This window comes from Panicum hallii, chromosome 5 (genome assembly GCF_002211085.1).
Source record: "Panicum hallii strain FIL2 chromosome 5, PHallii_v3.1, whole genome shotgun sequence".
Taxonomy (NCBI): Eukaryota; Viridiplantae; Streptophyta; class Magnoliopsida; order Poales; family Poaceae; genus Panicum; species Panicum hallii.
The window spans coordinates 13,249,093-13,273,099 of NC_038046.1; the positions used below are offsets into that span (position 1 = coordinate 13,249,093).

Consider the following 24,007-nt stretch of genomic DNA (forward strand, 5'->3'; position numbering starts at 1 on the left):
CTTCCCTTCCCACTTTTCAGTATGCAAACGGCCGATTCAACTTGTGAGCCATCGAGTTTGTGTGCATCTACATGACCGTATTCATTGTTTCGTTTTCTTTCTTTGCCGTACAATCATGGTTTCGACGAGAGGGACGGCTTCGCATTTGAGACCATTTTAATTTTATTTGTATCTTTTTCTAAAAAATATTTGTATCTTAATTTCTTGCATGAACAAACGAATTGTTCGGGATGATCTGTTGTATATAATGATTTTGCTAACAGTGTAAATTTTCTTGACAGAAAACTGTTGAGAAGATATTTAGCCTACAAATTGACGTGCCTTCATTTTCTTAAAAAAACTAGCATAAACTTAACACGCATCATACAAAAAGGTTTGAAATTATTACTCTAATTTACATGTTTTTATACACTCAAATTCTCTATTGTTTTTATTATGCAAATAGGCTCACGGTGTTGTTGAGAAGAGTAATTCCACCTTTTCATGTTCATACATTACTAGTAAATAGCCAAATATCACAACCCCAAATTCCTTCGTAAGAAATTAACCCTGCAGAGTATTGGAAACGATACGTAGTTGAAGCAAACAATCATCAAAACACTTACATTTAGTGTTCTAATTGCTCACTTATTTTTATTTGTTTAGAAAGTAGTTTCTTTTATGGAAAGATCAATTTTCTTAAAAACAATTTAAATGAGCCTTGTGTCCATATGACTATAACTTATCATAATATTCAGTTGCTACGGTACTAAATCACAGACTAGACAATACAAACCCAATCATTGGGGTGCATTATTGGAAAAGCGTTGAAATGATCTATGTTCTTGATTCACCTAATCATCTCGGTTGTTAGTACATTAGTAACACATAGCTTATTCTAATGATGCTACAAACAATGCTAGATAAAAGGATATTTATAAATTGTACAGTACCACTTTGGGTAGAAGTTCAACTACTAAGTTTATGAAAGGTAAAGTGATCGTTCCATGTTGGATGGATGAAAAATTAATAAAGACAAATTCAAAGTGAAGTGCTTGCCTTTTCACAAGAACATTAACATGACGAGATAAAAAACACCCAACATAAGCCGATGATCTCCTAGGAAAAAAAAAGAGGTCGAAACTCGAAAGAGCACAAACAGGCTTGAGAGAATCCTAACCAAATCAGGAAACACCAGCCGAACTTGCTACTACGGGGGCGTGCAGATCTACACTCGCTGCCGCCTAAAATCCTTTCCGGTGAAAACCCACGAAACCAAACGAAAAAGAGGCAAAGAATCCCACTGACTCCCAACGCGTCACACTGGCACGCACACACGGATAACGAAAGGCCCAACACATCTCATCCCTGACACTGACGAGGTGCCCCCCCACGTCGGCGCGCTCGAGGATAACCCATCCGCCACGCCGGTCACGCGAATGGATGACACGTGGGGCCAGGGGATAATAGCCCCACATGCTAGCCTCGGGGCGGAACTTTCCCGTCCCTGTTTGCGAGGGTTCACCACTCCGGGGCAGGGAATCCCGTGCATGTTACAGCTACGTGACACCGGCGACCCACTGAAGCATGGTGACCACGTATGGGTCCGAGGAAGGTGGGCCCATGGAGTCAGCGTGACGCGTCGACGTGCGACCTGAGGGGATCAACGGCCCCGCGACAAGTGTGCACGGGGTGGATAGAGAGGAGGGGAGGGGAGGGGGGGGGGGGTGAGGGAGGTTAAGGTTAAGCGCGGACAAAAGCTGGAAATTATTTTTTTAATCCTTTTCCTCCCCGGCCGCAGCGCATCGTGGTATATAAAGGTAGGCGAGGGCGAGGCAGGGAGGGTTTTGGAATTTGGCCGCCGTTTGCGTTTGCGTGGGTGGGAGCAGCAGGCGCAGAAGCGGACGCGGAAGCAGCCCAGGCCCGAGCCGAAGCGGGGAGGCGACGCCGCCGCTCTACCACTCGCCCTCCCGGGCCAGCGATTCGCCGCCTCGCGGGAGCCAGTTTGGCGGCGGCGGAGGCGGGCGGGAGTTCCCGGCGAGGGGTTCCGGCGGCGAGGATGAGCGGCGGCGGCGGAGGGGGAGGGGGAGCGAGGGGCTCGGCGGGGCCGGTGCCGGCGTCCGCCAGGAAGCTGGTGCAGGGCCTGAAGGAGATCGTGAACCGCCCCGACGCGGAGATCTACGCGGCGCTGCGGGAGTGCGGCATGGACCCCGACGAGGCGGTCAGCCGCCTCCTGTCCCAAGGTCCCATCTCTCACCGCTCCCCTTTTCCTCGATGTTTCGTGTGGCTTTGTTCAGTCTGTACTGCTTTACCGGAGGGTGTGTGCTTGCGTGATTGGATTGGATAACTGAGTTGGGGAGTGTTGGGTTATGACTTATTAGGAATCGTGCCTTTTTTTATTCCGCTTTGGGGATTTGCGGTGATTTGTTACTGCTCTGCTGGAGTTCGGCGGTGAATGTGCTGCAGGCTAGTGGCAGTCGGGCAGGACATGCTAGAGTTTTCGTTTGGCGTTGAATTGGTTTTGCTAGGATTTGTTATTCGGTTTTGTAATTTTTCTAATTCATGCCTTTGGATTTGGAGCTTCTGGATTTGTTTGCTGCGTGAAAGTTTGGTGCCGTTCCAAGTGCTTATTTTCTGATTTCTAAGTTCCAATTTTTGGGTCACGAGAACTGTTGGAAATAGAGTTATTCCTGTGTTAGCGTTAAGCTTTTGGCTTTGTAAGGTGTTTCTATGCACGAATTGGAACAAAGCGAAACAGTTCCATCCTGTTATTGCCCGGTTCCCTTTTAGTATGACTGAGGTGCAGTGGATATGGATCTGTCAGATGTTTGCTAAGGAAAATGGATGGGTTTCTTTTTTATCTCTGTATTTTGGTGCTAAAAATGGATTAGATTAACAGAAGAATGAATGACATGCGAACCTTTAGGGAATGCAAACAGGTGAGCTTAGTTGGTAAGAAGGCAAATAAAGGCATAGCTGTCCACTGAATGCACTGGAGGATGCAAGACCTCTTTTGTTTGGGTTTTAAGTTTTATCGGAACTAGATTTATAGGTCACTAACAATCTAAAGCTTTGTTTGGTTAGGACTTAGGGTTGGATACAGTTAGGATGACAAAAATCAGTTATCTTGAAACTTAGATTATGAAAGATAGGGGTGATTTTAATATTGGGTCTTTGATGTTTGAACTGTACAGTCTGATTTCTTTCATCTCCGGCAGAATTTAGATGAGCTGGTGCAGTGTAGACTCTGTTTACTTTGGAATGATGATGATTGCGGGTATTCTTGGGGTCTACTTGTGCTTCAACATGCCATAAGTATGGTATCACCGTATCAGATATCACCTTGCCTTTATACATGAGCGTAACCTTGTCAGGCAGAACCCTAATTATGAATATTTATGTAAGTGCCTTAGTTGCTTCAGAGGTTTGGTCTTTTATTATTGTGTTTGGTACTAAAAGGCTGAAGTGATGGTTATGGTTTGGCATTCATATGTCACATTCTTTTTGAGGCTGGTGAAACAAATAATCTGTATTAACATGTGTTGCCACGTTTGTTGTCAGATCCAACTTGATTCTATAATTTCTCGAGCTTATGAGAATGAACGAAAATATTGAGTGGAAGCTGGAATATTATCTTATTGAATGTTTGAGTAACTGCTTACTCGAACCTTTATATGTCGCTCCACCTTTTACTTTTGATTGATACACACATATTTTCATGCAACTGAGGGTCTGATTTATCTACTGGGGAAGGTGTGCCATTTTTATTGTAAAAGATTAGTAGCTACCATAATTTCTTAAACACTTATTCCTCCGATTGTGACCGATCCCAACATATGCGGTTAGTTGGAAAATGAATTCTAGAACCTGACCTTGTTCTTCTATTTAATGTAATGGACACTGGTCTTGTATTTTTAGATTATGCATCAGTTTTGTTGACACGGTTAAATTTTTTTGTGTTGTTATTCCATGTTTCCAGCTGTTCTCTTGTATATGGTTCTCACATATTGCTGATCTTTCTCCAGATACTTTTCAAGAGGTAAAGAGCAAGCGTGATAAGAAAAAGGAGGTCAGTTGAGTTTGAGCTTTATTTCTATCTGCCTGATGTTCTTGGTAATTTGAGCTCACCCTTGATAGCCAACTTTTATTTTGTACTTAAAAACTTGTACCTTTTTTTTTCTGTTAGAAGAATCAATAGGGTCGTCCCCGACTGTGCTCGTAAAAGCTTGTATATAATCTTCTCTTGCACATATTGTTCTGTTTCATTGGATATATAGAATCAATAACAACTTTTCGATATATGAGATATTTAGTTTCTTGACTCGTGATTGATCTTTCTGTGTTAAAAGCTTACATATGCAAACTCACTCTCTTGATATATTACGGCATCTCGCTTTAATATGGAAAAAGTCCATTTTACTCCCTTCAACAATTCACTTCGTCCGCTTAACCCCCCGAGAAAAATTTAGGCTCAATTTACTCCCCCGACAATTCCAATTAGTCCAATCTACCCTCTAATGATATTTCTCTTATTTGTTTCTCCGCGTACGAATTGAATTTTAAGTTCAAATTTTGTGAGTGGATAGAGAACATGATGTCATATGTTAAAAAATGCATTAAGAATTTTTCATGGTTATTTTCATAATTTGGAAACATTTAACATGAACTTTATCACAAAAATACAATTCTGCATGAAAAATATTCATGAAAAAAATCATAATGTATTTTTCTAGCATAGGGCATCATATTATAAGTTACATTGCAAAATTTAAAGTTCAAATTCCACTTGTAAGTGGAGAAATAAAAAAGAGAAATCTCATTAGGGGGTAGATTGGACCAATTGAAATAGTTTGTGGTAGTAGCTTGAGCCTAAATTTTGTTTAGGGTGTTAAGTGGACAAAGTGAATTGTTGAGGGGAGTAAAATGGACCTTTTCCCTTTAGTATTGATATCTTACATTAGCGTATATTGAATTTTCTCATAGGTTAAAGAAATGCCAGAACCAAGATCTCGAGGAGCAAGTAACTCAAACAGTCGAGGCACTAGAGGTGGTGCAGACCGTTCTGGACGAAGCAATTCAGTTCAGTCTGGATCCAGTGGCACTGGTAAGATTTTTTCGCCCAAAGTTTGTATTCATGAGCTTTTAAATTTGGTCACTCAGTTTCTTGTTTTTCATTTTCAACACAACCAGATTATATGGCTTCAAGATCATCGATATTGGGACCTGCTGTGGCAGCATCCAATTCAACTCAGAAGCAAACAGTTCCATGGTAACAAATATTCAGGAACTGGAGGTTTCAGGTAGATCTAGTTGTTTTCTATGTATTACAGATAGCTTATCTGTTTGATTTTCATTCTTGTAGTTTGTCTGCCAACAAAGATGTGGTTCCTAATGGATCAGTTGGAGCAGCACAATCATCATCTGGATTTCAGCCCGCTTGGTGTGGGGTGCCAGGTCAGATGTCAATGGCGGATATTGTGAAAATGGGTAGACCTCAAGTAAGGTCTTCTGGCAAGATGGCAACAGCAGACATATCATATGCTGGTCAAACCCCATCTTTGTCTAGCTCTGTAAACCAGAACTCAAAACATTCTGCAAGCACAGCCCTACCGTCAGCGTTTGACCAGGGATTTCCTGCTCTCCCAGATCCTATTCCTCCGAATGTGAATTCTAGTCATGCTTCTGCTGAAAACAACCAAATGCATCAGAATGATTGGTTTCCACAGGATGAGCCACCATCGGGAACTCAATCAAAAGGCATTGAGACATCCGGTGACACATCAGTATCTGTTACACCATTTGACTCATCGGTGGTTGTTGCTGATGCAGCTTACTCGCAAGAAAATTCTCACACAGAAGAGAACAGCTCAACTAAACCAGCAATATCTTCTGAGAGGCACTTGGAAATCCTTGAGGAGAACAATCAATTCAATGATGGATTATTACAGAACTCAACTACGTACCAGGCTCAAGTGCATTCATATGTTGATAATGAAGGTTTGTATCTGCCAAATCAACACACATCTCTTTCCTGAAATGGAATTTAGGAGCTCTTTATTTCTGTCTGTCCTAGCGCACGGCACATTTATACTAATATGATCTATAAGAGAGATAAAGGAATACCATCTACTGTTTTCGCAAGGCCCATCATTCAGGTGTTGAAAGGATTTACCTTTGCATAAGAAGCCCAAATTGGCACATCAAGTAATTTTGCATTTTTTTTTCCTTGTCCCTTATAGTACCTCGTAGTGCCAGTGTATGCTAGCAATGAGAACACAGCCTTTGAAGAGTCATTTTAATCTTAGCACATCAACAATGTCAGATGTAACGAGCACATTGTTTTTTTTTAATTTAGAAGCAGCATTCCTTCTCATGACTAAATAAATAGCAATGGTAATATAATATCATTAAACATACATGAATCATCACAATTCACATCAAGACCAAGATTGTTGCATTAGTATTGACGGTCTGAAAGGTGGGAAATTGAGATGTAGAACTTGTAGAAGGATTTGTGTTGAGCCTTAAATAGATATGTTTAATAAGATCACAGTTTTCAGCAATATAATTGTTTAGAAGGATGCACACAATTTTAGATAACTAGAACTGACCTCTGAATATGCTTCTTTTCTTCCTTTTTTTCTTTTTCTTGCAGCCGAGGTTTCCAATCTTGACGCGGAATCAGCTGCGGCAAACTTTCAGCATCTAAGCCTACAGGATGACGATTTAGTTGCAACTAAGTCTACTGAAGATAATCCTGCGGTCATACTACCTGATCATCTACAAGCTGCAAATGCAGACTGTGCTCACTTGAGCTTTGGTAGTTTTGAATCTGGTGCCTTTTCTGGCTTGCTTTCATCAAAGGTACCTAAAAGCAGTTTGGAGGAGGAGGAGGTGCCTATTCCAGATGAATCCCCATCAGTTAATCAAATAGATGTTAGGTGAAAACTTTCTCCTAAAACCTTTCAGTTGATTACATGAGGTGTCCCTCTTCTGATGAGTTTGTTATTTACAGGAATCAAGATTACTATGAAAATGGTGCTCTAAATCCTCCAGCAAATGAGGATGTTGAGACCAGAATTGGTAGTAACATGGAAACTATTGATGGACCATCAGTTTCAGAGCCTGATGTACTGAGGCAGGGTGCCCTAGATGTGCCTGGTCTTCAATATAACCTGCCATCGGTATCAAGTCATGCATATTCGAACACAACACAGCCAAGTGCAATGGATGATACACAAGGAAACACTCAATCACAACATCTTTCCCCCTTTTCAAGCTTACTGGTACATTTATCTTTTTATCACAGAGATAGGCTGACTGTCAGTTCTAATTCTGAAATAAAAGAGCTAGAAATTTAACTTTTCACACAAGTACTTGTCTAGGCTCATATCCTGTAGGGCAGTTAGGCATGAAGCTATTTGGCTGAGAACCTGTAGTGCACCCAGGAATGAAGCTGTTTAGCCTATATGAGATAAACCAGCATCCAGTTCTGAATTCTGTGTCGTCTTAATAATTGAAGGGTGTAACTAGTTTGATTTCAATTTTAATGCATTGAATAATATTAATATGGCAAAATGCATGGTTGCCTTCTCAAAGTTATATGATCACATGAACGTTGAATTAAAACTTTATCATATTTCATGTAGTGATGATTGTAATGGGATGCCATTTATTCTTTTATTGTCTTTCTTTGCCAATTTTCCTGCTGTTATCTTTTTCCTTTTGTAATCCTTATATTTGTTCTTCTAATATCATTTTGCAGCAACCCAATAACTTGTTGGGGTCAAATCTTGCCCCTCTTCGGGACTTTGACTTTTCACAGTTGCTTCAAACACAGTCAGCTACAAAATATAACCCACCTGTTGCACCTAGTAATTTGCCTGGAATCTCCATGCAAGAGGTAATTTAAAATTATGACATATTTCTGTATTCGTTATCCGTTTTGTTGCAAGTACAATAGAACATATTGTGTGTGCTTTTGACATGGTTCTGTAATTTTGATTTTTTTTTTATGTATGCTTCAAATGTCCAATTGATAAGAAGCGGTTAAGATCTGAACTCATTAAAAAGATCTGTTGTGAGTTTGTGACCCCACTTTTAAAACTAATTAAAAAGATATGTTGTGAGTTTGTGACTCCACTTTTAAAATGGAGTATCTATTCAAGTTCTGATAAAGATCTGTTGTGAGTTTGTGACCCCACTTTTACAATGGAGTACTATTCAAGTTCTGATGACTTGATTATTTTTACCAATTCATTCAATTGTGTCACCTATTCATACTTGCAGAGATGAATCACATGACAATAAAAAAGTAACTTAGGGCAATGCAAGTTTGTAGTGTGTATAGAATGAATCATACTTATGTAGAGTATCAGTTTTATTTTTGAGATAGCTTGATGGGCTAGTCTCATTTTATCACTGTGTGGTAATGTGGTATTGACGTTGATGTGCTGCCATTTCAATATTTTCTTTCTTGTTATCGCTTTTCACTTTTCTTGAACTTTCTCCAGACCTTGAAACAAGGAGGCTTCCCCAACACTCAGTCTACGCAACATGTTCCCAGTACGAGCATCCCGTCAGGGCTTCCTCTCCCGCAACAACTGCCTGTACATCCATACTCTCAGCCAACTCTACCCCTTGGGCCCTTCGCCAGTCTGGTTGGCTATCCGTATATGCCTCAGAACTACTTCCTACCATCAGCAGCCTTCCAGCAAGCGTACTCCAGTAATGGACCTTTCCATCAGTCTGCTGCTCCTGCTGTTCCTGGAGCTGGAATGAAGTATTCAATGCCACAATACAAGAGCAGCCCTCCTGCTTCGAGCCTACCACAGCCATCATCACTCTCTGGTTATGGAGGATTCGGAAATGCAAATAATATTCCTGGAAATTTCAGCCTAAATCAGGGTGCCCCCTCTGCGCCCACAACTTTGGGGTTTGATGAAGGTTTAGGCACACAATTCAAAGATCCAAATCATTATGCGGCGCTACAGCAGGTAATAAGATACTTCATGCAATTGATCTTCCGGTGTCCTTGATTGCATGTGTAGCCTTGTTTGACTGCGGGAACTTCTCGCACTTCACACTTCTGTTTCTATTCTTTGATTTGGGTGTTTCTTTCATTCTGAATGGTGCATTTTTCATTTCAGAGTGATAACCCGGCAATGTGGCTTCATGGAGCTGCTGGTTCTAGAGCAGCAGTTCCACCTGGCAACTTCTACGGTTTCCAGGGACAGAGCCAGCAGGGTGGCTTCCGCCAGGCACAGCAACCCTCTCAATATGGTGGTCTTGGGTACCCGAGCTTCTACCAGTCGCAGGCCGGTCTGCCACAGGAGCACCCCCAGAACCCCACTGAGGGAAGCCTGAACAATTCCCAGGCGGCACCGTCCCAACCATCGCACCAGCTCTGGCAGCACAGCTACTAGACACCTGTGCTCTCGTGGGAGAAGCCTCTCTACACTGCCAGGTTATCTGCAAGCCTTGGCATGCTGCGCCGTGAAGTGAGCAGACTATCAGAGCTGCCGTCTTGAGCGCTGCTGAGCAGAGGATGATCCATCCAACAGCGTCGAAGTGTGTTTTTTTCTTTTCTTTTTTGCCAGTTGTTGCGCGTGTCTTCGGGACTAATTTCAGCTTGTCGCGGTTTTTTACTTTGATAGCGAGTGATGTTGCAGAGGTGCTATCTTGTAACGGTAAAGTCCTAACTCATCTAACAGATCTGCTTCTCATACCTTGTGATGTGCCATCTTTTTCCCCTGATGTCCCCTCACCTGCTGCTAATCTTGAACGCAGTCAGGATCGGTGTGTAGTTGCTCTGTCGTTTGGCACAAAGCCCCAGCGGTGATTAGTGACTACACGGTGACTCAACAGGTAGTCAGGCTGTTCCATGGAAATTGACATGTATCATTGGAGTTTCGTCTAAATTCCAGGACTATTAAATTTACGACAAAAAAGTACTCGTTACAAATTTGGAATAGCCCGTCCTTTTCCATGTTATGGATTATGCTCATCGAACAATGCAGAAAGTGGGAATTGGCAATAGCTGGATGTCTGCCCCACACGCGGGCGGGGCATAGCAGAGAATTCGACCCTTTATTGCCTAGTTGCACGCCTGCTCCTACCGCAGCAGCTGAACTACGGACTGAAAGTAGCCTATCTCGAAGAAATTAGCAAATTAAAATGAGCTACTGAACATGTACTGCTATACTATTTTTCAGCAAGTCAAAACTCACAATCAGGAGACCTCGACATTTGACTTCACCAGGCGTATACGGCTTCCCCCTTCCCAAGAAAATACGAGTTACATGTAAACAGTTTGAGTGGAGCACGTAAAAACAGGTCTGATTTGGTCGACACGTTTGAGCTACTTCTGGACATTGGCTCTCTTGCTTAAAATGCCTTCTAAATTGAGATGATTGATCTTTGCAGCAAGGATGAAATCATTATCTGTTAAACCTCCTACAAACATAATAAAGGATTAACATTAGACTAGAGGCCGTGCTTTTAGCAGAAAGCAAAAATAAAGTTTGCTGAGGTTTCCAGCTTACAACTGAGAGCACATTTGGCCTACCATCGATGCCCAACTCGAGCTCTAACAAGACACCTAACTCTAACCCAGTAGCAGTAGGCAGTAGCTAACGAAAAGTAACGGTTTCATCCTAGAATCCTATAAAGTATCTCAATTGCTGCAAACTTCAACAGTACAATTTAATATAAACAAGTGATCTTATATTTTTGAAAGAAAATAAACAGGTGCTCTCATCATTCTTTTTAAGCTTTAGCATGCCTTTCCCTAGACAAATTTGTAATAAATTCAACACGCAAACTGCTGTTATGAGCTCATACTTCTCTCATGATTTCTTGACTAATTCCTTAAAAAACAATTCTAATATTTGATTTCCTCAAGATGTTGAAAACCCTATAAAATATAATGAAGCACAAAAGGAAAAGGCCATATGGATATGGTTATTTGGATTGGAAAAATTGCTAATCAAGTATCAAATATGAATAGCTGATGCAGTAAAACTAAATAACTACCAAAACGTCATCTGACCATCGGACTCACAGTGATCAAAGTCACGCAACAGTGCAACAATTTTGTAACGAATAGTTTGAAAAGAAGATAATACAAATGAGTTGCTTCAGTGACATATAAATCAAAATAAACTAGGAAAAGAAAGCTCTTGAATCACTTACTGACAGAGTGAGTCCAAACATCAATTTTCACGTTATTCCAACCAACAAGATGAAGATCTGGATGGTGACCTGGAGAAAGCATATCTGTTTAAACAAACTGTGCTCACATTGTTATCGAAAGAATTGCACCTATACAAATTTGTTGGATTCTGTGTGTACTCATGATCAGTTGAAGGAGTTTTTTCACAAAATATAATGAAACCCTCACAGCATGCTACACATAAATGTCACGTGTAAGGATCTAACTACAGTAAACACTATGCATTAGGTAACAGAAAGTAGCTTGGTTCTGACACCTTGCATCTATGAGGGGATAGTTATCTCCTGAAATGTTTCAGTTTCCATATTCATCATAGGAATACTGGAATAATTCCCCAGGTTTGACTGGAGCAGGATTCCTAGCTCTCGTGTCCATTATGTTGTTCACATAACAATTCAACAGGAGTTGATGCAGTTATTTAATTTTTATTAGAAAGCATAGATGAAAGATTGAACATTGGGTAAATAAACAAAAGACAGTAAGTAGAACAAAGAGAAGAAAGGACCTTCTTCCTCAGCAATAGCAGCAACAAGCTGAAAGAACTCAAGTCCTTTAAGAAAGTTCTTCACCTTCCATGCTCTATGCAATTTCAGAATACCACCTTCAGTTGTCAGTTCCCAACCATTCACCTGTTTTCAGGTATCAGCCAATGGAGTAGGAACATGAACAATCTTATCAAAGATTTTCACTACAAAAAACTAAAAAAGATGAATACCTGTTCAAGCAATTTTTTAGCAGAATCTTCTGACATGGGATGTAAATCCTTAGAGCTGCATGGAACACAACTTTTCTTTGCTAATTCTGAAATAATAGAAATGCACAGAATTATTTACAAGTGTCAGGTGTAGACATACCAGGAAGAATTTAAAAAGTTCAGGTCGGGTTAGAAGAATGTGATCCTAAGTTCCTAACATAATCCTTATCCAATTAAGAATATAATATAATGCCTATAGGAGCATAAAAGCTACAGGACCATATGTAATTAATGCATCATTGTTCGTTCACCAAGGCCATAAGAAGGTACCCTGAATATAACTCAGGGAGTGTAATCATATTTGCATGATTATGATGTACTTATTATTGTCGCAGTGATAGATGAAATGCTTGCACAGGGACAAACTATGTATAGAGTTGACCGACACATTAACTGTATGCCTCAATTGTGCAAGATGCATTTCAGTCTGTTGGAGGCAACTTTGAAGAGACCAATGACCTTGACTCTCAGGGGAAGTATGGCACCCTCTTGCAGTCAACACTTTATTTTCATCTTGCCCTCTTGTGTCCATCTGATGGAAAGGACTGCAAGATAGTGATGCCTCCAATCAGTGAACAAACTATAAAGGCACACATAGGACATGAAACAATGCCATTTGTCAGGGAGCTTGAAACATAAGAGCGGAAGAGCCCATAGACTTAAGTTCATCTGGTGAATAACCATGAGTTCAACAAACCATAAGTAGAGCTTCAGAAATTTGGTTAGCTAAGTCGAACGTTACATTCTTTTGATCTATAGCCATGTATCTAACAAGACTCTCACAGGGGCAAGGCACGAAGAAGGGGTTAAAGGGCTTATCTTCATGTTGATTGGACAAAATTGCACTGCTGTGCCTGTGCCTAACACCCCTTTGCATTTTTATTTTCAGTGTCATATGAAGCAGTGTACAGTACTTAAAGCCAACCGAGCATACTAACTCTACAGTTTTTTTTCTCCAAACCAAGCAGATTATTGCACGGCAAAAATACGAAACCTCAATTCCACATGAAACATCAATTCTTAATGGTTTTATCTGGCGGGTTCTTTCAAGTTAATAATCCGAATATGGAACCAGACAGTGTGATCCTCGTAAATGAGCCAACTAACACAAACTCCATGCATCGACATCAAGGCTAATAGCGACAACCACTTGTAGGGTACGCATTAGACATGCCACAATGATGCTCGGGAAGTTGCAGATAGAACGAGGCCATACCGCCCACACCCAAGAAGCGAAGGCTTCCCGGAGACGAGAGGCCAGCGGGACGCCGCCTTTGCCTGCACGGCCAACGGAAAGAGGCACATCAGCGGCGCGCGGGAGGTGTTCGATGATATGCTCCCACGCAGGCGGGTCGATCTTTCCCATGCTCACCTGGCTTGCGTAGGAGCATGGTAGGAGGAGTCGAGCCTGCACCGTTGCTGCCCGGATCATCGGGGGCTTCACCGGACCCGGAGAAGAAAGCGGAGTCGGCGCAGAGGGACGGCACGGCGGTCTGAGAGCCTGACAGACTGGTTGGGTATCAGGGGCCGGTGCGAGTGGTCGTGTTGAGTTCAGACTTGAAATGGGCCTCGACATTTTCGCGAGGAAGATGGGCCTCAATTTATGCTAAGAAGAGTGAGTGGGCCTCAAGTGTTTCTTAAGAAATACGGGCCTCTGGTTCGTTTTTGGAGGAAAGGAAGACGGGTCCCGAATTTCTTCTCCCCCGATGGAGGCTCGCTCAATTCTTCGTCAGTATGAAGAGGAATTGTTGGCAGAGGCGACGGGCGACGGCTAGCACCCAAAAAACATCCTGAATTCCTGATTGCTTTCTTGCAGCGCCCACAGTTATCCCAGAGGGAACACGGAAGACAACCAAACTTGCTGGTGGAGCTTTGCATTCTTTCAGCAATCGCCGTGACGAATTCCTCACGTGCCATGCTTTGGGTGTTTATGGACAGTGCGACACGCAACTCCTCTTGCGCTAGCGTTTTCGTTTCAGCCGGGAAGGTGAGAACAAAAGTAGTTGGGGTTTCCCATTCACTTTCCACGCATTGCTTGCTTACTAGTTTCAATCAATCTATCTGAAACAAAACTCTCCCTCTGGGTACAAAGTGGATGCCAGCACGTAGAAACTGGCGCTTCGTCTCGATCCCACGGCGCATCGAACACCGCCCAGAGATCAGACGGCTAGGACTGCCGACCAGCCACGTCACTATAAATTGACCCACGTAGGCGAGCGGGCTCCACTCTCCTTTCGCGATCCCCAGTTCCCCCACTCGCCAGTGCAGCACGGGGGCGGGCCGCGGTTGCTCACTTGCTCCTGCTCCCCCTCCCGCTCGAGCCATCAGGTGAGTGCAGATTTCTTCGCTTCGGAATTCGGGTTGCGATTTACGGAATCGCCGGGGGGATCGAACAAATTTGAGCACTCCTGCTCCTGCTGTTGATCTGGATCAGTATTGGTCAGTTTTTGCAGTGTGGGCGGATTGAATCAGACTGAGCCACAATTCCGCCATTTTTCCGTTGGTTCGTCTAATTCTTTTTGTTCGATAGGTTGGTACCCAAACTCCCCCAAATTGGTGATCAGTTCGAGCAGCCGTTGCGATTTTCCCTAAACCCTTCCAAAAGCGGACTTGATCAATCTCGCACTATCGCTTCACCTTCCTAATTTGGATTTCGATTCCCAGCTCGCCGTGCAGACATGGGAACCGGCCGCGTCCCGCTGCTCCTCATCCTCCTCGCCACCGCGCTGCTGCACGCCCTCCTCGCCCCGCCGGCAGAGGGCCTGGTCCGCATCCCGCTGAAGAAGCGGCCGGCCGACAAAAACGGCCGCCTCCACGCCGAGCGGCGCCGCGGCTTCCTCGGCAGCAGCAACGACGCCGCCGCCGCAGCCGCGTTGAACAAGGCCGAGGCCGAGGAGGAGGGCGACATCGTGGCGCTGAAGAACTACCTCAACGCGCAGTACTACGGTGAGATCGGCATCGGCACGCCGCCGCAGACGTTCACCGTCATCTTCGACACCGGCAGCTCCAACCTCTGGGTGCCCTCCTCCAAGTGCTACGCATCGGTGCGCACCGTGTTGGGTTCTGTGATTGAGACTGTTTTAAGTAGTATACTTGCGTGTGTGGCTCTAAAATAGAGTGATAATTTTGGTTCTTGCTGCAGATTGCTTGCTATTTCCACGAGAGGTACAAGGCCGGCCGATCGAACTCTTATAAGAAGAATGGTTTGTGACTTAGTCCTCCTAGTTCCTACGAGGCCCCTCTTACAAGCTTGATAGTGTATTGTGTTCTGGAGATCAGTGTGTATTTCTATATATATTTGATTGATCACTATTCTGTCGTCGATGACTAATGTAGTTTTCGTGCCTTTAGTGAGTAGTTAGGTAGGCATGCATGACCATTTCAGAATTTTAGCTTCATTTTCATTTTTAATAATTTTTAGCTAGATATTAATGATTGTAAAATTTATAATTCAATAATATGTCAGCTTAGATTTTTTTTCCTCTGGGAAGCAATCAAATCGTAATGTTGATACACAGTGAAGACTTAGTTGATGCTTTTAAGGTATAGTGAAAGCTGGAAAAAAAAGAAATATTAGAAATTATGTATGCTTATTTATTGGGTCGTTGAACTATGATAATTGCCTTTGGTAGAAATGTAGAATTCTTTACTCTGGTGAGGTCTCTCATCACCCATCTCTGACACCTGGGTTGGGGGACTTGGGGCAATGCTGACATGGTGCTGCTTGCAGTCCAAAGTACTCTTTCAAAAACCAACCACATTTTCCAGATAATGGGATTATTCAGCCAGCCATGTCTATTCTCTGAATCTGAGACTTAACATGAAAACTGTTTTATGGTAGGCATGAGCTTTACTAGTAAACAACTAGAATCTTCTGTCCACTATTGGAGACATGAGAACCCACAACGTCCATTCAGAAGATTAACATCCAACTCAAATTTATTGAACAATGCATGGCTTTATTCTTAAAGCTGCAGTAAGATTTTTTTGTTAAAGTCATTGTAATCCACAACTGCTCCCTCTTTGCAGGAAAACCTGCTTCTATACGCTATGGTACTGGTGCGATGTCTGGCTATTTTAGCCGGGACAGTGTGAAAATTGGTGATGTAGTTGTGAAAAATCAGGTTTATTCCAATCGTCACGTGTTCTGCACTTGTTCTATCTTATCTGTTCATGTACATCCTTTCCTACAATATGTGGGTTTTATTGGGTTGTTCTGTTAGGATTTCATTGAAGCTACAAGGGAGACAAGTGTTACTTTCATGGTTGCAAAATTCGATGGCATTCTTGGGCTTGGATTTAAGGAAATCTCAGTTGGAGCTGTTGTACCTGTCTGGTGAGCAAATCTGGCTGGCAAAGTGATCTAACGTGTGCCTGTTTGGTAATGTCAACTGTTGAATGAATATTCCCTTTGTGTGTACTATATGGTAAATTGGTAATTAGATCCAAACACTGTCACTCCTGATTTTCATTTATGGTCTAGTTTTGCTTATGTATTGTCCTGCAAAATGGTAACACTTATGAATTATGTCTTTTATATTTTGTAGTCCCCTCATAGTAAAAGATAATCATATTACCATAAACAAATTTACAGGTACAACATGGTTAAACAGGGTCTTGTTGGTGATCCTGTTTTCTCATTCTGGTTCAACCGACATGCTGATGAAGGGCAGGGAGGTGAAATTGTATTTGGAGGAATTGATCCTAATCACTATAAGGGAAATCATACATATGTCCCTGTCACTAGGAAGGGCTACTGGCAGGTAACATCTCATCACTTTTCAGTTAGTTGAGTATTGATTATTACATTTTCAAATGTATTCAGTGGTAGCTAGAAATATTTTTGTGCTGCGTCTTCTGACAAAATTCAAATCCATGAATTGACCTCATTTACTTCCTGCAGTTTGGTATGGGCGATGTCCTGATTGGAGGAAAGTCCACAGGTATCATTTTATCATTTTTCTATATCTAATGCGCATGTATCTAAGTGCAAAATGTTCTACTCACTTTTGTAAATGGCTCTGTGTTATTAGGATTCTGTGCTTCTGGCTGTGCAGCAATAGCAGATTCTGGAACTTCATTGCTGACTGGTCCCACAGTATGTTATGAATTTTGTTTTATTTTTTTTAATTTGCCCACCAGAAAGGAAAATGGGTGTGTTGAATCTAATTCTGGGGTTGTTATCATTGATTTATTTCCTGAGCCCTGGTACCTATGGAAATTATAAGATTTGCATTTCTGCTATAAATATATCTAGTAATCAAAGTGACAAAGTAACTTCCAAATCATTTGACCTCTATGCTTTCTGCTTAAGTTTTAATTTCTAACCGGACTAGTGTACTGCACTTTTAAATTAATATTTGTATGTCCTAATGAATCTATATGGATATGCAGGCCATAATTACTCAAATAAATGAAAATATTGGTGCTGCTGGGGTAGTCAGCCAAGAGTGCAAGGCAGTTGTTTCTCAGTATGGGCAACGGATCATAGATCAGCTGCTAGCAGAGGTTTGTGCGTTCCTGAAGCATGGACCCTCAAATTTGTCTCATTCTAGTTTGGTACTCATATATTAGACATGTGAGAAATTTGTTGTGTTGTAGTCTACCCCAACTTGCTTGGGACTAAGGTTGCTGTTGTATGAAAGAATGCTGAATTTTATCTGGGATCATGATGCAGACACATCCGGCAAAGATATGCTCTTCAGTTGGTGTATGTACTTTTGATGGAGCTCATGGTTTTAGGTATGGATTTAATATAAATGTATACCATTACACTTCACAATTCTGCAAGTAGTAATTACTTCAATGTTAGTGTTTGCTACCTGCTATACTAGTGCTGACCAAATAAGCTAGCTTAATATGAAATGGGTGAACGGCATGAAGTTAGTTTTCCATCTATTTATAAGCTTTCATATTGTTTGTCTAATATCTTGATAGTTGAGATTGTTACTTATGATGCCTCGTGTGCAATATTAGCGTTGCTGGTATTCGGAGTGTGGTAGATGATGGAGTTGGGGAATCAAATGGTCTCTTCAATGAAGCTATGTGCAATGCCTGTGAAACGGCTGTTGTATGGATACAGAACCAGCTTGCACAGAACCAAACTCAGGATGTAGTGTTGCAATACATTAATCAGGTAAGTTTCATAGCTTGTAAAACCAATGCAAGAATCTTACTTAAATACAAGTTTAAAAAATGTTGCAAAACTGGCTCCATTCTGCAGCTGTGTGAGAGGCTTCCTAGTCCTATGGGAGAATCATCTGTGGACTGCAGCAGAGTTGCATCCATGCCTGACATTGCCTTTACCATCGGGGGTAGAAAGTTCGCGCTCAAACCAGAACAAGTATTGCATCTTCTCTGTGGCTATTATCTTGTTTGTTTTTCATTGAAAACTTTATCCAGTTAAGTATATTCTTGTTCCTATTCTACTGATAAGCAAATAAGGATGCTAAATGTACTCTTTTCATGAACTGGAGGTCCTGTAAGTTCTTATACATCGGTTCTCATCAGGTGTTCTCATATAGGCATGCTAGATAATACTAATATAATAAATGTAAGGTTTCAATACTCTATTGGAATCTAACTGGTGAAGATACATATAAGGTTTAACCCTCTATTTTATCATGCTATTCAGGTACAATTTCACTGGTATATTCTGCCATTTTCCTTTTATATTCAGAAAACTGATTTATCATTTCTATTATTCAGTATATCCTGAAGGTTGGTGAAGGACATGCTGCTCAGTGCATCAGTGGTTTCACAGCTATGGACATTCCTCCTCCTCGTGGCCCTCTCTGGTAAATTACACGCCTTCAAAGTTCTTACAAAATTTTCTCACCGAAAAAAATACCCGAGTCATCATGGAACATGCTTGTTTTGAAATTATTCGGCATGTAACAAATGTAAAGTTGTGTTGATTCTTCCTTTGTGGGATCAGCTTCCAATTTTTGTTGTGCTAACTGAATAACATTTCTGATAAACTACTACTACTGTAAAAACAAAGCTTATATTCCTCGCTCTGATTATGAGAATTCGGTGACGACACAGGATCTTGGGTGATATATTCATGGGAGCCTACCACACCGTCTTTGACTACGGCAACCTGAAGGTTGGCTTCGCGGAGGCGGCATGATGCGGCCCTCCAAGGCGATCGGACGAACCCTACAGCATTTGCATTTCAGCTCGGGGTGATGTCCTGCAAGCATGTATGTATATGCTTTACATCCTCAATAATGCTTGTGTGATCTGAGATGATAGACCTGTCTGTTTCAGCTGGCTAATATATTTATCAAGGCAGGGTTTCAAGCTGATAAGTTGCTGTTGACCATGTTTGTGCTGTCCTCTAGTGTTGATTTTTTTTTTAACCCTTCAGCCTGCGCTATATGAATATGGGACAGGCGCATTCTTGCATAGTTGCAATGCACGATCTTCAGTTCAAGTTGTCCCAGCCGTCGTGCTGCAGAACTATGAATCAGGATGCAATCAGTAAGCAAGTGTTGACAAGATAACTGGTCCATCTCTTCTCGTCTGAAAAAGTTCCTTTCCATATAATGGACGTGCTAGTTGTTTCCCTGATGGTCATCAAGGAACCACCAGATGACAATTAACCAAAGATGAAAGCTGGTAGTGAGGAAATTGAGTGATCAGCAGCTCTCACGGAGTAACCAAGGTGGATGAGAACAGAAGGAACTACTTGGACAAAAGATCCCTTCATATAAATCATAACACAAGTGACAACCTTACTAAGTTACTACCACAGGCTGCTTCTTCCACAGCCTTGCACCATAACTTCGCTCCTCCCGTGATCAACAAGAACACTTAAAAGCATGCCCTCTAAGACACGGAGGAGGACGCCACTTCGCTCCCGGATGAATCTTCAAATCATCTCGAGGAGACGTCGACGCGCGCGCACCATTTAAACTCACCACACACACACACCCATAACCCAAACGCACAATAAAAAAAAAAGAGACGCGTTCCTGCTGCAAATCGCCCTGATCTTGACCTTATTAGCAGCAGTCCATCGCCTTCAGTTGCCGCCCTTGCCCGCCTGCCCCTGCTTGGGCTTGCGCGCGCGCGCGAACGCCCTGGCGAGCCCCTGCAGCCTCCGGCTCTGCGTCGCGATGACGCCGGCGGTGGACGACGCCTGGCCCAGCACGACCTCGTACCCGTCCCCGTACGAGTCCATCCCGTCCGCCAGCAGCTGCCAGAACAGCGCCCCCGCCGCGGGCCCGCCGGCGCGCGCCGACTCGTAGACCTTGCCGTACACCGCCCCGAACACCGCGTCCCGCTGGTCGCCGCTGTACCCGGGGTCCCGGCGCGACCTGCCGAACTCCGCCACCAGCAGCGGCTTCCGCAGCGCGTCCCGCGCGTCGGCGACGTGGGCGTCGAGCCAGGCGCCCAGGAACCGGAGCTGCGACGGCGCGTCCAGGCCGGGCAGCCACTGGTCTGGGTACGCGTGCACGGTGGCGAAGTCGATCCCGGGCGCCCGGTTGTTGGCGACGAAGTCGGTGCCCAGCTGGTACCCCGACGGGTTCACGGCGGCGGCGCGGGACGGCGTCGACGCGCCGTAGAAGCCCTCCATGCCGGCCTCCAGCAGGTGGGCGCCGTCGATGGACTTGACGTGCGCCGCCATCTCCGCGATCCACGACTGGAGGGTCCGCCCGGAGAGGTCCGACTGGCACCGGGGCTCGTTCATCAGCTCCCACGCCATGATCGTCGGGTCGTCCTTGTACGCCACGCCCGTGATCGTGTTCACCCGCGTCAGCACAGTCTTCGATCCACCGTGCAAAAAGACGAGCAAAGTTTTTGTCAGAAACGTGCTGTGTGGAACTAGCAACAAAAGATTCAGACAAGCGATGATAACAGTAGGAGCTCTAAAGCATACTAGTATGGTCCTAGTTCCAGAGCAAGGCATTGTTTGACTGATTGTCCAATGCAGACCAACAAGATCCACAGAATGTGTAACATTTTAGGCCTTTTTCCCTCCTTTTCTCCTGCCTGTTTTCGATGAACTTACTACAGTCCTACTGTACTAGTAGTTGCACAGTGCACAGTGTTCAGTACTAGTATTCTCCACCGACAGCGTCACGGTATTCAGGCCAAAGTAAGTTCACTGTAACTCGCAGTATTCAGACCAAAATAATTTTACTGCCTACCAACGTTGAACTCGCAGTATGCGCATTGGAGTGTGCGTAAAGAAAGATGCTGTAGATTTGGACCCTAAAATAGGATGATGCTGAAGGCGCATAGCTCCCTGACAGAAACAGAACCAGTCTATCCTTCATTGTGGCCTCGAACATACCACGTTGCACCTCTCAAGGTTGGATATTTTACCGCGGTGATTCCACAGATCAAAACAACGAGGAAAATGCTCTATCTCTTGTCTTAATGCCAAACATTTATGATTTTTTTATTTCCTTGGCCAAAACAAGAAAGAATCTCTCTTTGAAAACAAATGCGAAGGCAACGATTTCGATTCAATGGAAAGAATTAACAAGGAGTGTAATAATAGCCTATATCTGGAGCTGAATCTTCTAGCTTTATCGGCACTGTCAGTAGATAGCATTTACGAGGCTTAAAAGAAGCAACAACCAAATAAGCAGGGTGAAATTCCTACCCCGCCGAAAACACACACACACACACATGGTAAACAGATCATTGATCGCCCAAAAATTTGTCAAAGAACAGCCAATCTTTTCATTTCAACAAATAAGGGAAGACTCTCAGCAAACAAAAACTGTGCAAATTACTGTGATACCCTGCTTTTTTATTTTTTACCTTGATATGGTTCTTGTAGAAGCCCTTGACAACAGGGTTAGTGAAGAACTCGTCGTCAGATCCAATGCTCTGCCCCTGCTCTCTTGCCCACTGCACGTACTGCTTCCTCCCTCCAAAGCTGTCGTAGCTGTTCACAAGGCTCAGGATCATCTTAATCCCATGCTTCCTAGCCTCAGATAACACGAAATCCAACCCCTGGATGAACACCAGAGAAAAAGAGACGGGAATGCATCAGCTCACGAACAACGCAAAGAAAGCAAGAACAACTTAAGAAACAGAGCCGTTGGCACAGAGGGGAGCGAGTGACAGACAAGTGCGGCTAAGGACCTGGAAGGTGTTCTCGTTGTAGCGGCCGGGGGAGTACTGCAGGGCATTGCTGCCGCCGTCGCTGAACGCCCACGTCCTGGCCACGGAGAGGCCGGCGCCGGCGGCCTGGCTCAGCGCCGAGGTGACCCTGCCCCTCTGGGCGGGGTCGGCGCCGAAGGACATGAGCCAGTAGGCGTTGAACCCGTTGGCGAAGAACGGGTTGCCGTTCAGCACGAAGCGGGTGCCCTGGACCCTCACGAACCCGTCTCGCGCGGCATCTGCTCCTTGACGGCCGCCATGGATGCAGAGGAGCAGAAGCAGAGCAAGAGCTCCACGAAGCCTCATTCTTCTATGCACTCGAGCTGCGTGTGTGTTGCTGCCTCTGTCTATCTCTCCTCTTCCTCTCGGATGGCCAGCAATGGTGGTGAGATGAAGTTGGGAAGAAGAATGGAACTCTGAACTGTGGAAGGAGGAGACGCCAAGTTGTGGCCAACTGAGGTTTAAATAGACCACCAGGCATGGTGGTTTCAGTACGTTTCGTGGGGATAAACAGCATCACCGGCCAAATAATTTGTGACTGTGAGGTGGGCCCACCTGTCAGCGGGTCTCCGGGGCTCCCATCTTTCGAATGAGAAGAGGGCACTACTATAACTCTGTCGGTTCCGGCGCTTGAATGCAAAAGGCTTTTGTTTTTGGTTGCGGACACCCCACATGGGCGTTGGGAGCATGAACATGATGGGGTTTCGATGGTACGGCTGCATTGGTAGGGTTTACCGAATCCATCTCGACGCCCATGACGGAGTAGCAAACCGCAACTGAATTTAGGGCCTCCCGCTGGAGTACCGCGACCGAAGTTCAATGCATGATGCGGGGATCTTCTTCTGCCCTCCTTGTGCATTGGCCCATCGTGTACGGTTTCTGGATTCAGATTTACATGTTTCCTCTCTGTCTTTTTTTTTCCTGGACGGTTTTAGTTTCAAGTTGTCTAGTAGTACATTCATAAGTTGCTAAAATGCATTCTTTATGTTTTATTAGTAATCAAGCATCGTTATTGCCTTTCGCAAAAAAAAAAGCATCATTATTGCTCTGCCTGATGTGATGTAAATTCCTTTCGGTTTTCACTTAAGACGCAAGAGTAATTGTATTGAGAACCACTTGTCAGGTTTGGAAAATTCATATTACGGCTGCCATTATGCATAGCCTAGTTGCGGCTTTCACCGCGCGAATGTCTGGTTGGGTTGGCATTCAAGGTCATCGAAGAAAGTTAACAATGCCGCATTAGCTGCAAATTTGAGGCGCAAGCGGCAGTGTGCTTATCGAGCTCGTCTACCTAGGCTTAGACCTACAGGTCATCGTAGCCCTGGTTCTTGTAGTAGCACTTGTACTGTAGGTTAGGTCAGATGTTTATTATAATAAACTCTGTCATATCGAATATTTTGATATCAATTAAAAGGACTAAATATAAGTTTATTATAAAACTAGCTGCACAAGTTTAGAATTTATTCACGAGACGAATCTATCAAGCCATAGCATCACATGAACTAATTATGGGCTAATTAGGTTTAATATATTCGTCTTGCAAAAAAGTCTAAAAATTATGGAATTTATTCTATCATTAATTTATATTTAATACTTCTAATTCTAACTAGCATCCAAACATCCGATAAACATCTGATATGACGCGGTTTATCATAAATTCGGGGCCTAACTTCCCTTGTGCTCGGTTAAAAATATGCCCACCTCAGCCATCCAGATGTTGCCGTCAACTCTTGCTGGTAGGGTCGTGTTCCACGGAGACGGAGACGGCGAGGAGCCGCGGCCGGCGCACCCTGCGCGATAGATGCGCCTGCATCCATCCATTTCCATGCGTTGTGACCTCACCGGGCTCCCCTGATGTTTGGGCGGTTACTTGAATTTCAGGCGCGGCGGCCTCTGGTGCGCGAGAGGGCACAGCA

The 24,007-nt window shown here is 43.6% G+C and overlaps 4 protein-coding genes across 6 annotated transcripts; 2 read left to right on the forward strand and 2 right to left on the reverse strand.

The window, feature by feature from the left end:
* Positions 1-1,751: 1,751 nt before the first annotated feature.
* On the forward strand, positions 1,752-9,730 carry LOC112892136. Its single transcript, XM_025959225.1, has 10 exons — positions 1,752-2,222; positions 4,005-4,048; positions 4,963-5,083; positions 5,170-5,248; positions 5,342-5,976; positions 6,635-6,920; positions 6,995-7,265; positions 7,745-7,882; positions 8,493-8,975; positions 9,129-9,730. The coding sequence occupies exons 1-10, from the start codon at positions 2,039-2,041 to the stop codon at positions 9,402-9,404; spliced, it is 2,517 nt and encodes an 838-aa protein (XP_025815010.1). The 5' UTR covers positions 1,752-2,038; the 3' UTR covers positions 9,405-9,730.
* A 231-nt stretch (positions 9,731-9,961) lies between these two features.
* LOC112892137 (pterin-4-alpha-carbinolamine dehydratase 2, mitochondrial) lies at positions 9,962-13,516 on the reverse strand. The gene is made up of 7 exons (XM_025959226.1): positions 13,339-13,516; positions 13,183-13,244; positions 12,426-12,511; positions 11,928-12,013; positions 11,718-11,841; positions 11,173-11,241; positions 9,962-10,434 (listed from the first exon to the last, which is right to left on the reverse strand). The coding sequence occupies exons 1-7, from the start codon at positions 13,396-13,398 to the stop codon at positions 10,340-10,342; spliced, it is 582 nt and encodes a 193-aa protein (XP_025815011.1). The 5' UTR covers positions 13,399-13,516; the 3' UTR covers positions 9,962-10,339.
* Positions 13,517-14,123: 607 nt separating this feature from the next.
* On the forward strand, positions 14,124-19,291 carry LOC112894517 (aspartic proteinase oryzasin-1-like). Of its 3 annotated transcripts, none has more exons than XM_025962260.1 (15): positions 14,124-14,294; positions 14,411-14,496; positions 14,631-15,010; positions 15,109-15,169; positions 15,996-16,090; positions 16,190-16,302; positions 16,561-16,729; positions 16,870-16,909; positions 17,000-17,064; positions 17,361-17,474; positions 17,644-17,708; positions 17,943-18,102; positions 18,190-18,309; positions 18,675-18,763; positions 19,014-19,291. In XM_025962260.1, exons 3-15 carry the CDS (start codon positions 14,645-14,647, stop codon positions 19,096-19,098), a joined length of 1,542 nt encoding a protein of 513 aa, XP_025818045.1. In that variant the 5' UTR covers positions 14,124-14,294; positions 14,411-14,496; positions 14,631-14,644; the 3' UTR covers positions 19,099-19,291. The 3 variants fall into 3 exon arrangements, with proteins under 3 accessions (XP_025818045.1, XP_025818047.1, XP_025818048.1); XM_025962262.1 differs by lacking the exon at positions 14,411-14,496 and adding an exon at positions 14,497-14,573; XM_025962263.1 differs by lacking the exon at positions 14,411-14,496.
* Positions 19,292-19,659: 368 nt separating this feature from the next.
* Positions 19,660-22,534, reverse strand: LOC112894518 (mannan endo-1,4-beta-mannosidase 1-like). The gene is made up of 3 exons (XM_025962264.1): positions 22,074-22,534; positions 21,747-21,941; positions 19,660-20,739 (listed from the first exon to the last, which is right to left on the reverse strand). Exons 1-3 carry the CDS (start codon positions 22,395-22,397, stop codon positions 19,996-19,998), a joined length of 1,263 nt encoding a protein of 420 aa, XP_025818049.1. The 5' UTR covers positions 22,398-22,534; the 3' UTR covers positions 19,660-19,995.
* Between the last annotated feature and the right edge of the window lie 1,473 nt (positions 22,535-24,007).

Excerpts from the sequence above, each read along its gene's own strand:
- LOC112894517 (XM_025962260.1), top strand. The coding sequence starts at position 14,645 with ATGGGAACCGGCCGCGTCCCGCTGCTCCTCATCCTCCTCGCCACCGCG. Across the intron at positions 16,730-16,869 it reads CTAGGAAGGGCTACTGGCAG|TTTGGTATGGGCGATGTCCT; the intron begins GTAACATCTCAT and ends TACTTCCTGCAG. Across the intron at positions 18,764-19,013 it reads CCTCCTCGTGGCCCTCTCTG|GATCTTGGGTGATATATTCA; the intron begins GTAAATTACACG and ends GTGACGACACAG.
- LOC112892136 (XM_025959225.1), top strand. The coding sequence starts at position 2,039 with ATGAGCGGCGGCGGCGGAGGGGGAGGGGGAGCGAGGGGCTCGGCGGGG. Across the intron at positions 4,049-4,962 it reads AGCGTGATAAGAAAAAGGAG|GTTAAAGAAATGCCAGAACC; the intron begins GTCAGTTGAGTT and ends ATTTTCTCATAG. Across the intron at positions 8,976-9,128 it reads ATTATGCGGCGCTACAGCAG|AGTGATAACCCGGCAATGTG; the intron begins GTAATAAGATAC and ends TTTTCATTTCAG.
- LOC112892137 (XM_025959226.1), bottom strand. The coding sequence starts at position 13,398 with ATGATCCGGGCAGCAACGGTGCAGGCTCGACTCCTCCTACCATGCTCC. Across the intron at positions 12,512-13,182 it reads TCGCTTCTTGGGTGTGGGCG|TCCTTTCCATCAGATGGACA; the intron begins GTATGGCCTCGT and ends ACTATCTTGCAG. Across the intron at positions 11,242-11,717 it reads TGCTATTGCTGAGGAAGAAG|GTCACCATCCAGATCTTCAT; the intron begins GTCCTTTCTTCT and ends TGCTTTCTCCAG.
- LOC112894518 (XM_025962264.1), bottom strand. The coding sequence starts at position 22,397 with ATGAGGCTTCGTGGAGCTCTTGCTCTGCTTCTGCTCCTCTGCATCCAT. Across the intron at positions 21,942-22,073 it reads ACAACGAGAACACCTTCCAG|GGGTTGGATTTCGTGTTATC; the intron begins GTCCTTAGCCGC and ends GTGTTCATCCAG. Across the intron at positions 20,740-21,746 it reads TCTACAAGAACCATATCAAG|ACTGTGCTGACGCGGGTGAA; the intron begins GTAAAAAATAAA and ends GGTGGATCGAAG.